This window comes from Vidua chalybeata, chromosome Z (assembly GCF_026979565.1).
Source record: "Vidua chalybeata isolate OUT-0048 chromosome Z, bVidCha1 merged haplotype, whole genome shotgun sequence".
Taxonomy (NCBI): domain Eukaryota; kingdom Metazoa; phylum Chordata; class Aves; order Passeriformes; family Viduidae; genus Vidua; species Vidua chalybeata.
In genome coordinates this window covers 18,544,025-18,563,427 of record NC_071570.1, presented here as the reverse complement: position 1 = coordinate 18,563,427, position 19,403 = coordinate 18,544,025, and the positions used below count along the sequence as shown (strand labels likewise).

The window sequence follows — 19,403 nt, the reverse complement described above, 5'->3', positions numbered from 1 at the left end:
AAATACAGAAAAGAAAAGAAAATAATTTTTAGTGTTGCAGTGTAAAAAACAAAATAGAAAAAATATGCCTCCATCTTCATTTTAAGGTACAAAATATTATTATTTGTATAGACTTAAGTGTATGTAAAAATTTGATGAGTGTGGTGGCATACAAGTAAGGTGAGGTAGAGTAGGGTGACATGGAGTGAAAAAAAAAATAGACGTGCTTTGAATTCTTTATTCATAGTTTTTAAAAAGGTAAGAAGAAGAAAATTAAAATATTAGATACCTTCACTTTTGATAGCTTGTTTTTAAACTTATTCACAGCAGTCAGTAAGGAGATATTTTGGTATTCATGTACTTTCATAAAGTAGGGTTATTAAAGGAGTAATACTTAATTTCTTAGCTTTATCAGTTCAGATTTTAATCCTGTATATTTTTATCTTCTTAGTGGCATATACCATAGAGACATCCAAAATAGCCAATTACATTCAAGGTCAGCTGGAACTAAGCAACTCTTTAACACCACTTCTTCTTATTAGATGAGGTGAATTATTTGCTTTGGTTCCTTATTCTTTGAAAAGAAACCTTTACACAAATGCTAAACAGGTATCAACAACAGACATAATTTTAATTCCTGATACCAGCTGTTCTTAATCAAGTAAAGTATTTTTGTTTCCTATTGATATGCACAGTCTATATATTTACTTCCTTTTACGTATGTTAGTGCCTGTATATTTTTAAGGTTCTATTTATGGAACAAGTTCTATAAATTGTTAATTAATAGCTCCAGTGCAATAGATATCAAATCATATAGCTTGATACTGATATGCCTCAACATAAACTTCAATAGTTGTTTTAGAAGAAGGTACCCTAAATTTTGGGTTTGTTTAATCTACTGAATTTAGTGAAGCTGTGATTAATTTATGACAGAATAAATAAGGAAAAAAAATCTTATCCAATTGTTTTGATAACACAAAAAGATGTTTTCTGGTGGGAAGATTTGAGATATTTATTTTCAATACCTATGTCATTGAAATCGTACATACATATTCTCTGTCCAGAGTATCCTTTACTAAACAGGAATATCTGAATTCATTAGATTCAGATGAAGATTGGGATTTCTCTGTTTATTAGAAGTGGATGTTTCCCTCAGCACGTGTTTTCAGCTCAGTTCTTGGGTGAATTTGAGGTGAAGGTGATACACAATTTTCTGCTTTTCATTGCTTTTCCTTTTCATATATTTATAGCCATATATTTTCTCTGAAAGACCATTTCAAATATTTACATAATTTCTTTGACTAATACCACTACACATACTTTGTGAGTTTTACAGTTTTTTTCTGAAAATGCTGCAGTATTCTATCTTGGAGAAAGGTTAAAAACTTCACTTGCATGAGGAAAACCAAGTGGTTTTCATGCTTCTCAGAAAGATTGCAGTAACACTAAGAACAGAAATAGGATTTGGGATTTTTTTTCCTCTGACATCTCAAGTTGAAAAGATTGCTAGAATTTGGATGCACTGAGGGATACTGTTGATTCTAAAAACTTGTTTGTGTCTTTGTCAAGAAACTGCATTTCTGTGCATTGCCCGATTAAATGTAAGGCTGTTCCTTAAAGAAAGGAATATAGTTGATTACAGCTGGCATCTAACTTAACAGAGAATTTATATTAGTGAAATTTAGCATGCTAAAGAGAAGCAAGCTTCCTCCTGAATAGGTTAGAAACTAAAATTCATAATTCATTAAGTAAATATGGGGGGTTGTTAGTTTTTGGTTTCCATACTGTCTATGTTCTGAACACCTAAATAACTTATAAAATAGGGGAGAATGGATTAGTATTGTCATCTGCTCTGTTCTTAGTCGAAAGAGGTAATGTATATTCTTAGTACAATAAATAGTAAGCTAAAGAGATTTGTCAGATACTTCAATTTGTGTTAGCACTATTTGTAAAATCAGTAGAAGTGTTCATTCTGCTCTGTTACATAATGTCCACTACTGATAACTTCTTAGTCTTCAAAGATTTAGGTTAACTAGAAACTTGTCATAGAGCTAGTCTTTTGTGCTTTTTTGTTTATAATTTGCAATGCATTGCATGTGGAATTTAGGTTTATGGGAAGAGATAGTCTTCCTTCTAGTAGCTGCTGTCTTTATATAATAGGAAGACACATAGATAGCACACAATTGTGGGCTAGACCTGAGGCCTCTTTTTTGCAAAAGGAAGCAGAACACAGCCTAGATAAAGTCTGCACTCTATTATTATAGTGAGTCTATATTTCGGGTCTCTGAACTTCAACTTCACTTTACATTTCATGCTTCTGTGGTTTGTTCAGGGAGTTGGATTCATTGAATCATAGGAAGTACTTAGTTTGAAAAGATTTACAGTGATCATCAGCATCCAGCTCCTGGCCCTGCACAGGGCCATCTTGGAGTCACACCATGTGCCTGAGAGCATTGTCCAAACGCTTCTTGAACTCTGTCAGGCTGGTGCTGTGACCACTTCCCTGGGGAGCTCTTCCAGTGCCCAACAACCCTCAGAGTGAAGAACTTGCTCTTAGACATGTTTTTATATCTATCTATTTCCTTTGTTGTGTACCTAGAACATTTATCAGTATCAGCATTAGTGTGGAGGGACTGAAGTCAGTACATGGCTTTTAGATTTTTTTGTGCTGTCGTCAACAATGAAGCAGCCAAGCAACTATCAACCAAGTTGTTGAAGGTCTGCATTAACTTTTCTGAGTCAAACTTTCTGAAAAATATGTAAGTTATGACAAGAATGGGAGGAAGAATAAAGTTAAAGTTTGTGATTTGAATTCATTATATGTTTGCATCAATATGAAGGTCCATGCAACAATGCAAAATATTGTAGTATAAGTTACACAACCATAATTTAATTGGAAGTTCTTATTTTGAAAGGATATCATCATTACTGTCGCATTTCTGTTTCATTTATTTTCATTTTCTGTTTCCTCTTTTGTCCAGTTTTACAAGTTGAATGTCAGTAATAGTTAATTTTTGAGCACTGTTAAGGTTTTACATTGGAATTTGAACATGTATTTACACCAGGTGAACATTTTTTTTCTCCTAAATTATGCCACTATACAATATTTTATTGGTTGGTATTAAGAATATTATTCAGGTATATTATTTACTACCTTTATATAGCAAGAAAATGATAAAATTGTATCCAATGATACTTTACATTGAAGAATAATTGGCCATTTATTACATTTATGTTCAATCTAATCAGATGTAAGTATTATTTATCTGATAAATAAGAAAAAGCATCCCTAAGTAAGAAAAATTAGAATTTTAACTTGTTGAAGAGTTTAAGATAACTCTGAGAAAATGCTCTCACTATTAAATCAATTTGTATGCAACTTAGATACTGAAATAGAACACTGGAATAAGTCATGATTATGTAACATCATTTTAGTTAATCTTTGAAAGCTAATTATGACCACGAGTTAAATTCCAAGTAAGAATAGGTTTACCCTTCTCCAGGAAATTATGGAATAAGTTTGTTCATGCTAGTCTGATTCAATAGCCTCATTCTACAGTCACTTTATGAGTCATGCACTCATATGAGACCTTGGGATTTTTGGTCCAATGTATGACTGACTGGCACGAAGTGAAATCCAGAGTGCTTTGGTGTTAATAGTGTAGTAACGTTGCCTATTTCAGAGAATACTTTTGATCCTGAGTCTGTTTGCTACACTATAGTATTAAGAAAAAGATAAATCTGCCATTCTGTCAAAGTTTAGATAAAGAGAAAAGATAACTCAAATAAAACAATTGCATGAACCAGCACATTTTTAGTCTTTTAAAAGTAGCCTCCAGTATTTTCTGAGTATTCCATTTGTAGGAACTATTCGCTCCCCCTTGGGGAAAGGAGAGAATAAATGGAACAATATCAGGATCTAAAAGCTTAATGGTTTTATTTCTGCATTGTAATTATACTAATAAATACCTCTGTCCATGACCCTGGAATTTATAGTGCAGTGAGAAGGATTTATTGACAAGTAATTTGGAAGAAAAATGGGATTATTGTGTAATTACAGCATGTGGTTATGAAGCATATGTACTTACATATCATTTATTCCTGTTATTTCAAGACCTTCAACTATCTTTCAGTTTTCACTCAAAAATACTGAAAGGCTTCTTGGTCTTCTTCTGGGAGATCTTCATTATATTATTGGATCAACTACAAAGTAACTGTATTACCTTGAGATGTGTAGAGTGGATCAATAGATCTTTAAAACAGCATGAGATTTTTAAAAGAAGGTGTTCTATACCCTATTTTTCCTGATAGTATAGATATCAATGTGTAGGACATTCTACTATACAGGTTCTGTGTCTTCTTGATATAGAAGTTCTTTATAGGTAGATGTGCTTTTTACTGCTGTTTATCTAGGATATCTCCAGGGCCTCATAATTTTTCACCTGAGTCATGTTTTCCTATGTTCTCCCTTTCTCTTTGTGTGCAACTAATTCTGCAGATATCTTTATATCTTCTTGTCAAACCATAAGTAAAATCTTTCAAATAGCTATTGAAATATAATTAAACTGTTGGAATATAATTAAGTATGTATCTAACTGTCATAAGACTAAAACAAGAGATGCATTCCTTTGCACCTGTATTCCCTTGGCCGCATGCTATGACAGCAGCTGGGCCTATCATTCATATAATTTGATCTTTTAATTTAATTTGATACTCCATTAGGTATTCAGTGATTTTCAGGGGGAAGGTTTTTCAAAATGTATACCAATTTCAGCTTCCAGAATCTGTGCCTATGCTGTCCTCTATTAGAGCATGGAAGCTCTTCAAAATTATAGCAGGGCAACAAACTCAAAACAGAAATTATATTTTATGCTGCCTAATTTTTTGTGTTGTCTTTTACAATATGTATTTATGAAAAATCCATTGAGGTTCTTGTTGCTAGATAATTTTACTTTTCAGTTAAAAAGACTTTAAAATGTTTCCAATTCTTTCTAGTTAAAGTAAAACCACCTTAATTGTTTTTATATTTTGGGGGTTTTGTTTGTTAATTTTTTTTTTCTGTCTGTGGACTTTTCAATAAGATATTGAGTGATTTTAGAATTATGACATTAAGATTCTCAATTCTAAGTAGCAGTCCCAATATTTCTTTTATAAATACTACTGCATTGTTTACAGGAAAATTTCTCAGGTGTGAGAAGGAAGAAATAAGCGTTCTTAGAAAAAGTTAATTTGCTAAAATAACTGGTTGTGTGGTATCACCTAGTGATAGGCATATTTGTTACTGTCATTTACATAGGTGAGTGAAGTAGGTAACTTTCCAAGTTTTGTACCATTGTGGTGCCATTTTGTCTTACAGTTAAGAAATATACCAAAAGAGAAAAATATAAATAATAATTCAGTTTTCACTGAATTCACTGTCACTGTATAACTTCCCTGTTTCAGGATCTGTATTTGCCATGCTCATGGAAACTTATAGCTTGTTTATTAAGCTTTGTGTTCTTGTTTGGCACTTGGTATGACTCAAAGTATATCCAGAAGGAAGTGAGACATCTAATCAATATGTCTTTATAGCACTTTAATCTCCTTGCTGAATATTGGGATGTAATATATCTTTGATGCTTTTTCAATAGAGTGATTTAAAAGTTGCCTTTTATGTAAGTTAAATTTTGCTGTAATGTATCTGTTTTCTTCTGCTAAGGTGACTACCCTCCAGTTTTTAATGAGTGGAAGGATAGGGGTGACCTATATTGCAGAATAGACCTTTTAATATAAAATACATATTTATCAATTCTTTCTTATTTTATTGAGGTTTAAAAAGTAAAAGGGATAATCAAACATGCGTGTTTTCTCCCTGCAGGTACGTCATGCAAGATGTGGCTGGCCTGATATTCAAATAAAACATTAATGTTACACATAAATTTGGGGCTCTGTGGAAACACACATACCTTGCATGTATGATTTGGTCAGAACTCTTCTGAAGGGGAATACTTGAATGTAAATCATATTACGTGATAAATCTTGTGAAGCCTGTATTAATGTTAGTGCCATGCTAAAAAAAAAGATTTGTCTAATTAATTAATTAAAGAAAAAAAACCTTCTTTATGAAGCAAGATCAAACCTTTGTGTATCACTAATTGACATTCTTAGCATTGGCCCTAACTCTTCAATGTGATGGCTCACACTAATGCACTCGTGTCTGGTGGAATTGTGCAGCAGCCTCTTCCAAGAAAGGCTGCAGCATAACCTGCAGCAATAAAAAAACTTAGCTGGTGCCACCAGTATATTGAGGTTTTGGACAGTATATTTTTGCACTCAGAATTGAACCTTAAATTCTATTTAGAAATTTCCTTGAAAGTGTTCTGAAGACTCCTAGTATTTCCATTTTTTTTAACCAGTGTTTGAAGAGAAGATAGAGACAAGGTACCATAATATTTGTTTCTCATGTTTCATTCTGAAACAGAATGCTGTGTCATTTAGCCTGACTCAAATGCCTTTTTGTCTGTGTCATGAAACCTCCTAACTTCAGATTGTATTCCTTTTTAAATAAACAATGGGAATTAAATTGTGGTTTTTTACTTTGTAAATAAATTGTTGTCATTGTTAATATTTTATTGCTGTTATTTCTTCTTCTTCTTCCTGAATTGTTTTAACTGACTGATACCATTCAGAAATATTCTAAGCAAATTTCTGATACAAATCTAATGGAAGAGTATTTCTCAATAACTTAAAATTGTCTCTTCCAGGGTTTAGAAATGTCACTGGTAATGCAAGATCATTGAGACCAGTAGGACATGATCAGAGCCAGATGGTTTGAGGCTGTGACAGATGAGAGAGCCTACAAATGAAATGCAAGAAATTGGTGCAATACGTTGTGTCCTCATAGATACGCAAATAAATATTTTTATGTATCTACATATGATAGATTATCACTTTTAAAGTGAAGATGAAATCTAAGTGCTGGTTGTGTTTTTGCCTTGCATAGTATGTGCTAATGTGCACAAGTAGATAATGTGTAGCAAAATAAACAGTATTGCAGAGAGCAGTGCTACAGAGCAGCATCAGAGTTTGCTTGTAATATTAATGCCTCATTTACAGGTACGTGGCAGTTATGAAAAGTCATCTTTTTCAATGTAATCCAGGTGTAAACCATGTTGTTGAAACGTTGGAACTGTACCAACTATAAGGCTGAGAGTCTACCAGGGTAAAAATGTAACAGTGAAAAACCCCCAGATTATTCCTTTTTGGTGGCACTTAAGTATCTGATTTAAAGGCGTGACACTGCCGAATCACAGAAAATCTGCTACATATGCAGGGCTGCGTCTTTTCTAGTCTGTGACTGCAAAGGGCTAAATGTTGTTTTGGGAGAGAAATTTACATTTCTAAGGAGAAAAAAGAAATATCAGTCCTGAGGTAGTGTGTCAGAAATTGAATAAGAATTGAATGATCATGTACTCATGCCACCATGCATGTGATTCCAAAAATTTATTCTCACTTAACTTCAAGGATTATTCTTAAAATGCATAGTGATAAAGCTTGAGTTTTTATAAAATTGTATTTGTTCTATTAAGTGGTATAATCCCTCTCGGCAGCTTTCCAGTAATACTAACATAATTCACTTAGCTTAGAATATGATTAAAATTTCTAAATTATAATGTGCATAGGTTTTGTCATGTACTTTCTAATTTTTCAAAGCACAGTTTAAAAGTAGGTCTCAATTATTCTCTGTTTGGATTAGTGTATGTCTGAAAGACCCAGTTCATCTTCTTATTCGAAAGGGTCTCCATCAACAGTCCATGAAGATCTAGGCTATGTGTGGGCAGTTTATGTTTTGTAACTTAACTTTAAAAGTTTTGTTTAGTTTTACTTTGAAGCTGAATGAGCATATAATGTGTTCTCTGAAAGAGACTTTATTGTGTGAAATTATTTGGAAAAAGCTACTCTGCTTAAGTTACTAAACTCTTTTAATTCACAATAACTTTAAAACATACACAACTCAATGATTTCACAAAGCATTTTCAGTCATACTTTGCTAAACATCTTGAGCTAATGCAGTTGAAAAATAAATTTCTTTCTTGTTGATCAGAACAGATTTCTATTGGGAAATGTTTGCACGATAGCAAAGAGATATGAAACATAGGTGTAAGTCTTTAAGGCACTGTAATCCTGAATCACTGCACGTGAGATGTTTGAGGTACCTAAACTTGCTTAGATGTCTAAGGGTTATGTTTCTGTCAACAAATGAACTGTTGTCTACATGTACATAGGTAATGAATGTCATTTGTTTTCATGACATGAGTGCCTCAAATTTCAGGTGAATTTTGTAAGAAAAATCTCTTGCAAAGTGTAAATGTGTGCATTTTCCTTTCCCCATCTATTGAATGACTCTCAAAGGAAATTTCATTTAAATGTTTCTTAATACTTGAGTTCTAGATTTTGTACAGTAGCCTTATATCACAACTGTTTTTAGAGCTTCATGTATTGTTATGTAACTCATAATCATCTTTAGATGTTTGCTTGACATTTTTGTCTGATTTTGTCTGGTACTGATTTGGATAAACCATTGTTTGTACTCCAATATTATGAGGGTTTTTCATATTAAACAGTCACAAGTAATTGTATCTGACATTGTGTTAGAAATGTGAAAATATGCCTGCAAGTATCTCGTCATTCACCAGTATTTTGTTGATTATTTATTAAAATGATTGTGCTGGCTGGTATTTGTTTTGCTCAGTAGACCAATCATGCTCTGTGACCTCATTACACAAGGCTCTAACAAAGACAAGAAGAGTATTTTGCACCTTGTTAGATACACTGAGATCTGTAAACTATTTTTAACTGCTTCTATGCTATATCATATACTTCAGAGACAATTCACGATGTATGTGCTTTCTCTCAATACTAGCATATGAAAAGATTGTTGTTGTCAGGATGAAGGTCCAGTAGCGAAGAGGTTGAAAAAATCATTGTTTTTTTTTCTGCAGATACATCTCATTCAAGTGTCCTTTTGAGCACTCATATTTTTTTTCCTAGTGAAATTTAAAGGGCATGGGAAAGCATTTGTTTTTGAAAGGATGTCATGGATGGTCAGCCTCAGTTCTGCTTTGCAAGAGCAGATCAGCCACATGGAGTTAATTTCAAAGTGTTTTAAGACACTAGTGCAGACACTGTGAAACACACAGTGAATCCAGGTATAATATCCTGATAGTTTCTATTTCAAAAGTGTTAATCCATCTTATTTCTTGACTTAGGTCTCAATGCACTTCTTAGATGTGTTTGATTTTATTAAAGTATCAATGGGAAGTCTCAGTTATGAAATTTTTTTTGTCACAGAACTTTTTTTACCTAAGATTTGTATTCCGCTCTTTTGATAGAAGAAGCATAATTTCTATTTCTTCTTGATAAATAAAGATTCTTTCCAAAAAACATCTTGTGGAATTTCAGCTGTATAGTTTCAGCTGATGTATTTGGTTTGCATTGCAGTAGTGAACACTAAAAATATGGTAAGCATTAAATATTAATGTAGCTTGTTGTACCTGTTGGATTTGAACCATTTGAAACTGCTCTAGGTTATGTGTAGACTTCTGGAGGGCACTCAGAGAACATTTTGTTTGCCAACAATGATAACAGGAAGTGTATTTAAACTGCTGAAGGAATGGATGCTGGTTAACCTTTCTATACTTTTTTTCATTGTGAAATTTTATTAGTTGTGAGTGTAGGACAGCTTTCAGAATGTATTTTTAAAAAGTAATATTTTGCATCTAAATAGAGAATATACATATAAAACTTAATCTGAAAGAGAAAATCTTCATTTTCACAAATTAGTTCATCATACACATACTGCAGTGTATTTGCATATTTTGTACTGCTGTGTTGTGTCTGTGTAATTTAAATCTAATTTATTAAGCAGTTTGATCTAGCTTTAGTTGATCTTGGAAAATACAGTCTCAGTATAAATGTGTCACACATGCTTTGCATGAATTTAAACTGTATGACTGTCATTGTTCATCTGACGTGATTGTCCATCTGTTATTTTTTGAATAGAGTCCTTTTCATGTGTAAAGAATGACAATATTAAACTTTGGTTTCTTTTTGTAATGGGCTTTGAATAAAAAGCTTCCTGACTGCAAAACCTAAATTTGTTAAAGGAAGCTTGTGGAAGGACCAAACCAATAGACAGGCAATGACATTTTTCTTCAGTGTTATCAGTTGCTTGCTGTTCTCTCCAACAAATGTTTTTTCATGCTTAATTTGTGAGGGAAAAAAAAAGTCAAAAATCTAAATGTCTCTAAAGGAAAATTCTTCTAAAGATTCTGATGAAAACTCAGCTGATCTATGAGATTTTGGCAGACTGAAGAGAAAGGAGCGCAGTGATGTCTGAATTAGCACCCGAATGCCTAAAAACCTGAGAAAGACAGATAGCTGGCGTTTTACAGAATGTTAATAAATTGGAGTTTAGCTTTTAAGTTGGTTCAGAATCACTTGTACTTGAAAGTGAAAGCTCAGCATCTTCACAGAACTATGTGCAAACATACTAGGTTTTTAAAACCTTCATTCTTCTTATCACAGTTAGCCTCAACTTTCTAACAGTTGTAGTTGTCCACAGAAAACATTTCAAGATAAATGCATTATCAGGTTCTGAAATTTTCTTATTTTTGTAAATACTAAGACCTGGGGGGCAAAATAAGAGCTATATTGTGGATTAAGTGAAATATCTCAAGGCTGTGCTTTTCTGATAACTGAACCTGAAGTGACCTTTCTCAGACACAATTACAGAGCTGTATGTTTTTCCTTTAATTTCATCAGGGGTTTAATTAGTATACAAATAAAACTTCCCTTATCTTCCTTTCTACCTAATTGGCTTGTCTTTGCTTATATATGAAGAATGTGAAAATGGGCTGTAATTAGGATGACCGTGTTAACCTTTTTTTCTCAAATGTACTGTTGCCTAAAGGCCTCAAAGCCTAAAACCAGTGCTTTGGATTATTGCTTTGCAATCACTATGGCTCTCCCATAGGTTTTCTCATGAGCAGAAGGGCTTTGGGTGCTGCAGGTTCCCACTGCTTAACGGGATCTTCATTCTTCTCCCCACTAAATGTTTATTGATTATCTCACTGCTCCACACTCAGTCTCCAACAACTTAATATCAGGTGACAGTCAGGAGAGTTCTCCAAGTAATTAGAGTGGAGCATTGAGGGAACAATTAGGAGCAGAGTTATTAAACTTGATTTATCCTATTCTCTCCTGAACACTTTCTTGGATATCAGAACATCACACTTTCACAATCTACCCTAGCTGAGAAATTACTGGCTAACCTGCTGCTTATCATTGTTGCCTTGCTGCCTTGAGGCACACCCTCTTGGTTTCAGTCACTCAGCTGGAAATATTAGAGTCCATAAAGTTTATCAAGGTTTTAATTAGATCAATCTGAAGAAGCAAAAAAAAAGAGGCTTACCAGCCATTATTTTATAATACACCAGACTGTATTTGAACATTTCCAAGGCTTGACTTTAACCCACAGTAACAAGAAGCTTCAAGTAATTGCTGAAACTGCTTTTGGAGTGCTAAAATCAGTTTCCATTTTGCTTAGATATTGCAATGTTACTAGATAAAGTCTGAGTCCTTAAGAGATTTCTGTAAATAATGGGGTTCTCTTTGAATATAATAAAGCAGCTCTTCAGTGAGATACTTGATTTAACCATTTCTATACTGCTTCATCACCAGTTAGCATAGATTGCTGACCATGCCCCTTAAAAAAGTTAGGCCCTACTATTGCCTCATTAATAGGCACATGCTTGGAATGAGTAACCTAGATTAGTTAGCAGCTCACAGAAGATTTTGACTAGTGGGTCTTTTCACTGTTCATGATCAGTAATGAAAGATTTATGTGGGAGCTGACAGCTCTTCATCCCCTGCAGATGGATAGCTATAATAAAAATAAAATAAATATGCATAATGTTCATATTATCCTGTCTTTCTCTACTCTTTTAGACTGCTAGGATCTTGGGGCCAAAATCCATTCAACAGCATCTGCATCAAAAATTTCTAGCATCAAAATACTAGATGCTAGAAATCTACTTAACAGAAACTACTTAAAACCAGATTTTTCAATCAGGTGGGAAACTGGGTTGGACCAAATATTGGTAACAGAGACCTTGTTCTGTGTTCAAATATAGTCCATTTCTCAAAGGTGGGAATATGGCCGGGGGGTTACTTGACTTGGTTTTCAGATCTTTTTCCTCAATGTTGAAAGCAAACAGTAAACACAATAATTGGAAGAAGATAATGCTCTTTGTTTTTGAACCAGAGATGGATCCTTTTATCCATACTAATCCACATTTCAGTTCTTGGAAATAAATTTTCTGAAAATCTGATAATTGACAAAGTCATCTGTTTAGACAGGAATTTGATAGCTGCCAGTGGCTTAAGGGTAGAATTTTTGAAAGCAAGACTTCTGGTTTTAATAACCTTGTGCAGTGGTTGAATGCTATCTGTATGTTTATCTTTCCTTAGGAGAAATATATCAGTTATGTATTGAAAATAAGGACATAAGAGTCAAAATAGAATTATTCAACCTGCAGTCATTTGAACAAGAATAATATTAACGTTTCTGGATTTAGAAAGTCTTAAATAAACTTCAATTTTTTTTTTCTTACAGTTGTGATTAATTTCAGCTTAGATGGTGTAAATTCCTGAACAAGACTTCAAGTAATGGTGCTGTACCTTCAAAATACACCACCATTGAAGTGACTGGTTGCTTTTTCTCTTTAGGAATGTACGAAGACTTATGCCAGTCCACAGTTGCCATGCCATTACAGTTTATTTTACAGGACTATGCAGTCCTTTGCTGTTGATTGCTATGTTATAGAAAATTTCTCTATCATAATGCTTTTTGGAGCACCTCTGACCCTTTAAGCGGTCTGAAGCTTCTTCAAATTAGTTGAGTTTTCAGCACCCTCCAAATTTTTATCAGCATTTTGTCTATAGTGTTCTTCATACTCATGCACAGCATAGTACATTCCCATGTTCCACAGTCCAGGACAAGTACCGAGTGCAAATTATGCAAAGCATTCTTAGAATTCAAGCAGAAAATATACCCATACATTTTGAAAAAAAGGTGTGTAAGAACTCAGTCTTGCAACTGTGCAGCTTTCTCTTATTTTAGAATCTATCAGGATATATGCTATGTGTAAAAGAATGTTTGTAGCCACCTATTATAATTTCTTTCTAAAAAGACAATTAACAGCTGTAAGTAAAATGTAACATGTAACAAATTATGAAATCAAATTATTAATACTCCAGTCTATAAATGTATTGATTTATCCCAGCAGAAAGGAGTAGCAACCAGCCAGGTTCTGTATTAATTAGTTCTGTGTGCTATTTTTCATCTATTGGATTAATCTGAATTGATTAAATCATGTTGTGTTAATTCTAAGCCAGAGAGAAATGTTTAAAAAATACACATACTATTTTGCATATTGGGAAACTAATGTTTTAATAGTGAAAGCACCATAAAATAGATTGTACTTGATGCACTAACAGAGAATATGAGATTATCTGTTCTACTGAAATTTCTGAACAGTGCAGAATATTTAAATAAATGCTTCTGTGTTTATTCCCTTTCATTGTGAATTCCTTTCTTTAATGTTTTTTTTAAATTAAGTTTCGTGAATATTCTGTGTTCTTTAAAGTTGTACTCTTGATTATTTCCTTTGTGTTTAGATCTGATATTTGTAAATATAGTACTTGTAGCATAGTGTATGTCCCTGCTTGATCAAAAAATAATTTCTTTTTATAAATATGTTTGTACACAGTCAATATACTAAAAACTGGGGGGTTCTGAGTTGGTAATATTTTGGTAGAGAATTCATAAAACCTTAGTTTGCAATGGTCCAAATCTACTACACAGTCAGCCTGTTTTCCACTTTGTTTAATAGCCTGTGGCATAAACTGAAGTTAATTATTTGGGCTGACAAGTAACTCTGTTTTCTGTCTGCTTGCAGAGTCTCTCCGAGGCAGCGATGGAGCTGAGAAGAAGAGATCGATTTCTGCATCAGCAGAATAGACTTCTTACCCAGCTGGAGCAGGACAAACGTCGACTGAGCAAGAGCATCCGTGATGCAGAGAGTGCCCTCTGCACGGCAGCGAAGTGAGCACTGGGACCTTGGGGAGATCACTTAAAACGGACAAAAGATCAATTCTTACTTTCATGCACAGGGTTTTAGCCTTAGCTAATGTAATGCTAGAAAACAAAAGTACATCTGCCTCTCTTTGAAATTCAGTGATAGACTTTGAAAAAGAAAACCGTTAGTTCAAGATACTGCACGTTATGTTTTCTGTAGTTATCCCATAATAGTGCTACAAATTCTTCGTCCAAAATGCATAAGCTTTTTGTCTGCCAATTACCTTACTGATTTGACATCTCTTTGGTAGAACCTTCACATTCTGTTTGTTTAAGGAATACTGTTTGTTATAAAGGGGCTGAAACCCATTTTGGACCTTGGCTTATCTGTGGAATAGTATAGATATTTCTTCTGATTTCAGAGAGTTTTGGATTTAGATGTAAGCCCCATGCCTTTTTATACTATAACTTGAAGAGTGGAAGGAAATGTTCAGGGACCATTTTTAAAAGTATTGGTAGTCAAAAGCTGTTCCATTGACTTGAATGAGATTATTAGTAGCCTCTTAGAATTGTACAGTCAGATAAAATTATAAATCCTTTCAGACTTTGTTATCTATTACTGTTACAATAGTATGCACTTTGAATATTATTGGTCCATGGCCAAGATTTTAAAAAAGTTCAATTTAAAATTAAAATTTCTCATTATACCTGGTGTAGATTTGACCTCTGAAGAACAAGAGCTTAGAAGCTTTAAGGGGCCTTTGTACCAGCAAAATAATGTAATTAATATAGTTATCAGTGATATGTTTAACAAGCTAATAAAAATGACAAATATTATTTAGTATAAGTGTATCAAAGCAGATTATGACCCAAAGAAGGATTTGTTCTTAAAAGCCGTCTCCTTTTCACCCTGCCCCAATCTATTTTATGCACTCCAGTAAGGGTCATTCCCTATGGCTATGCTTATATTCAGAAAAGGTTTTTTTTTTAATGTGAAAACTTCCATTCATTGTTCTACCAACTCTTCATAACAAGTGCAAGCGTCTTTTTCTTCCTTTGGAACATGTAAGCAAAGTTGGTAAATATACTTTGGTCTTACCCAGAAACTCTTATTTTAATATCAATTCCATGACCTAAGTGATTGTAGGCAATGCATGGGTGTCTTTCAGTTTCTTTTCTAAATGTTTGCAGTGCTGTGAAAGACAGCAAGATGTCTGGCTTGTTCTGAGAATTTTCCTGATTTTCTTTTAGTGGTGGCAAGCAGTTCTTTCCACTGTCCTTCTGAATAAGAAGCAATATTAATGAAAGTGTCTGAAACAGTGAACCTGACAAAAATACAGTAGTCTTTTGGTAATTTCTCTGTGCTGTGGTTTAACCCCAACCAGCAATCAAGTGCCCTGTCAATCTAGTCCAAAGAAGGTGGGATCCTGAAAATAGAAAAGTCTATGTGGCTTTATTAGGAATGTAAAAGCCAATTCTACTCTTCTGGCCACCTTCCAATAATTTCTGTTAAGATAGTATGAATCAAGAAATGAGAAAGCAGCTATCATTCCATGGGGAAGAACGCCATGATTTTGACTGGAGAAAAAGAGGCTGAGGGAAGACCTTATTGTTCTCCATAGCTACCTGAAAGGAGGTTGTAGTGACATGGGGCTTGGACTGTTCTCCCAAGTGATAGGATAAGAGGAAATGGCCTCAGTTGTGCCAGCCGAGGTTTATATTGGATATTAGGAGAAGATTCTCTCCTGAAAGGGTTGTCAAGCATTGGAACAAGCTGCCCAGGGAAGTTGTAGAGTCTGGAGGTATTTAAAAGATGTGGCCCTTGGAGACCAGTTTAGTGGTGGGCTGGGCAGTGCTGGGATAGTGGTTTGACTCAGTGATCTTAAGGTTCTCTTCCAACCTAAACCATACTGATTCTATGGATTCTGGTATTATAAAAGCTCAAACAAAATATACACATAGCTGGCAAAATAAGAAACAGTCATGGAATGCTGAGGTATATTAGCTTTTCTGGCATGTATTCTATTTGACTTCCTATGGTCATGCTCTCTTTTCTCCTTAGTCATATGGTATTATGCAACTTCAGTTCTATTTCTGTCAATCATGAGTTGAGGCCAAGGTTTTTCATGACAGCCTAGGTGACAAGAGCTGTCTTTATTACTGAAGCCCTAATCTACAAAAGGGCATTAGAGAATTGTTTCATTCTCCAAACCTCCCTATTGTAAGGATACGATATTTGGCTGGACTTTTGGAAATGTAAGAGAATGTATTCTCTTTCTGCTAGAAGACTCCATTCAACATGCCTTTTACATCAAAAACTCTCCAAGAAGACGATAGTTGTTCATGAATTTGTCCATAATTACAGCTGGGTTAATTGATAGTCCACAACAGAAGCAAATTTCATATGAAGATATTCCAAATAGTATTTTTTAAGGTTTGCATTGGGGATATAAAAAGGAGAGACAAAAACATAATACTTTGAGTTATCAACAATTATTTGAAAATATATAAAAAGTAGCAGAAAATGAATTTCTAAATCAGGTGAGTTTCAGTTCTATGACCTACCTCTTTTTTTTTGTCTTGTAATAGAGACAGAGAATTGATCATTAGTCATATGAAAGCTGTGGAAGACACTCTTCATAAGGTAAGAATTTAAAATTATTCCTCTGATTTGTATTTCTAAGCATACCAAACTTTTACCACTGCTTTTGTTCAGGGAAGGAGAGGAGTAGAAGTTGTAAGGTGGCTTCCTTTTCTTAGAGTTTATTTCCACCCTCAACTTCTTTCATCCTAAAAAACGGTTCATTTTTAGTGAAATAAAATCCAATTTTGTAGTACATGAACTTCTTATTTCTTATTACAAAACTTTCTACAAAATCCACTCTTCTTCCCTAATCACTGAGACCGCTATTTCTAGTTACCAAGTGAAGACAATTGAACATCCAAACAGCAGACAATTTCTATGGCGTAAGTCAGCAGTCATTTGGTGATGTCACATGTGTGGTGGCCATAAAACATATGGCTTTGTGCATGCTACTTTAGTCTTTGATACATGATAAAACATAAGGAAAAGACAGTAAGATGTAACCTGTGTGTCGTGGTTTGACATGGAAGTGAATTTTTTCCAGGAAGTTGGGTCAAACCAATCAGTGGTCAGGTTTGGATATTGGCACCTGGAGTGACCACTGAAAGTATGGACACGCCTCTGAGAACACAGGGGGTTAAAAGCAAGAACTCCCAGGAGAACTCTCTCTTTTGGTTCCGGTCGTCAGAGAGTGCAGACTCCCCCCCTGCCCAGCCTTAGGCTGGGTGGGGGAGGGGAAGCCACGCAGCCTTGTCCAGGTAGGCCGAGGGGGCTGAGGGTCTAAAACCCAGCCAGCTCCTGTGGACGGAAGGGTGGAGAGAAGCGGAGATGCCTTTGCCCCCCCCCCCCCCCCCATGTGGGAAAGAGACGGAGAGCCTGGCGGCACCTGGAAATCTGCCGGCAGAGGAGAAGGAGAAGGAGGGGGGAAATGCCTAGCGTGGGAGGCGGAACGCAGGACTGAGATATCAGCCGTCTAGGGAGTCTGAACTTTTAACCCTTTCGAGGGAATGAGGGCTTTTTAAAAGTATTACTCCTCCTTGATTTGTAGTGGAAGAGAGATAGTCCGGGACCTGAGATGTTAGAAGAAGAAATATTTAGGTGGGAGGAGATGATGAAGTAGCTTTTTAGCTGGACTTTTCTTGTTAGCCATGGACTGAACCAAAATCTCCTGTAATAGAGACTGCATTTTAGGGGGATGCAGTGGTGACCCAGGGAGACCTGTTTCAGCTTCGAACAGCACAAGAATGGCGAGAAACGAAGAGAGCTGAAGAGGGAATGGTGATACCCTCTGTCTTCGAGAAGAAGATGAGTCCTGTTTTTGGACCCCTCGGCCCCAGGGGAAAATGGGGGGGACTGTAGTCCCAGGATGAGAAACTGAACTGTTATATCTTTGGGTCCATGGCAAAGCATCCTTAAAGGAGCCCTACGAGCAGTCTGTCCATGCACGGTGGTGAGAGCACTGTGACATGAAATAGAGAGTGTCACACTGGCAGATTTTTCTTCCGGGCGGTTGCCATGTGTGACAGGGAAACACAGGGGGGCAGCTGTGTTTCCTGGGGGGCCTGTGGTGCAAGAGAGACTTCTCTCTCCCTTGATAGTTTAAGCATAGATTACCTGAAGGGTGGTAATTTGATCAAGAATCCCGGGTGATGTTTCATGGCTGGGTGTGTTTGGAATTGGGAGGAGGGGTGGTTTTAAAAGGTCTTCATCCTAGATTTAGTTTATGTGTTTTCTGTATTAGTAGTAGTTTAATAAAGTTTTTCTTCCTTTGTTATTAAGCTTGGGCCTGCTCTGCTCTGTCCCTGATAACATCTCACAGCATTTATTTAGGGAAGGTGCATTTTCATGGGGGTGCTGGCATTGCGCCAGTGTCAAACCATGACACTGTGGTCAGAAACTTTCATGATATTTTAAAGACATTTTTTAAATTGAGAAATAATCTTAAGTATTCTCTTTGACTTGTACAGTTTTGCCCTGGTATAGCACTATTTGAAAGTCCAACAAAGCTTGTATATTAATTATTTAGGCAAAAGGACTGGTTTTAACTGTCGCTCTAGTTCTTGATTGTTTTATAACTGTTTTTAGTCTAAAGCAACACAAAGCAAAATAAGTGTTTTTATTACCTTGGAGTGTTAATTTCCCTTATCACATCTTGAATTCACAGCAACATGGGAATCTATTCTTCATTTTAGTTTCTGTGTTCACCAAAACTAATTTAATTTTCAGATTTTTTTTCAAGTCTTTATTTCCTTTAATGTTCAAGAAAGTGACAGAACCTAAAACTGTGTTTCAGCTGCAGCAAACTCTGCTGGTAGAGACTGTCTTGCTTTTTTGCCCCCACCTTTTTCATACTGCCTTGTTTTAAGCATAAAAACTCATGTCATGAAGAAAGTGTTGTATTTTGCAGTAAGAGATAAATGTCTGTGGTGTTCACAATTTATTGTCCTGGATTACAAGGTTACATTTTGGTTTTGAAAGCAATGCCATTATGTGCACAAGGATTGAAGTGTTTGGGGAAAGGCTATAGAGAAGGCCACGTGTTTAGTACTGATTAACCTGATGCAGTGAATTGATTGAGAAACAGCCATCTTTTTTCTGAACATTTTAGTTACCATATTGCTTCTTAATTCTTGATGTACATAGTTGTTAGGCCCACATAGCACGTTAGTGAGTAGCAGAATAATTTATCCTTTCTAGTTTATCAACCTAAAGAATGAGGAA

The 19,403-nt window shown here is 35.1% G+C and overlaps 1 protein-coding gene across 9 annotated transcripts in view; it reads left to right on the top strand.

Moving 5' to 3' along the window:
• Positions 1-19,403, top strand: part of CCDC171 (coiled-coil domain containing 171) — a 162,113-nt gene that overhangs the window by 87,032 nt on the left and 55,678 nt on the right. For 7 of the 9 annotated variants that reach the window (XM_053932309.1, XM_053932307.1, XM_053932306.1 and 4 more), the window contains exons 21-22: positions 13,980-14,125; positions 16,688-16,742. In XM_053932309.1, the coding sequence (XP_053788284.1) occupies positions 13,980-14,125; positions 16,688-16,742 (201 nt within the window). Of the gene's footprint in view, positions 1-5,836; positions 6,591-6,722; positions 8,697-13,979; positions 14,126-16,687; positions 16,743-19,403 lie in introns of those variants that run through there. The other 2 variants (XM_053932312.1, XM_053932311.1) reach the window with 2 other exon arrangements.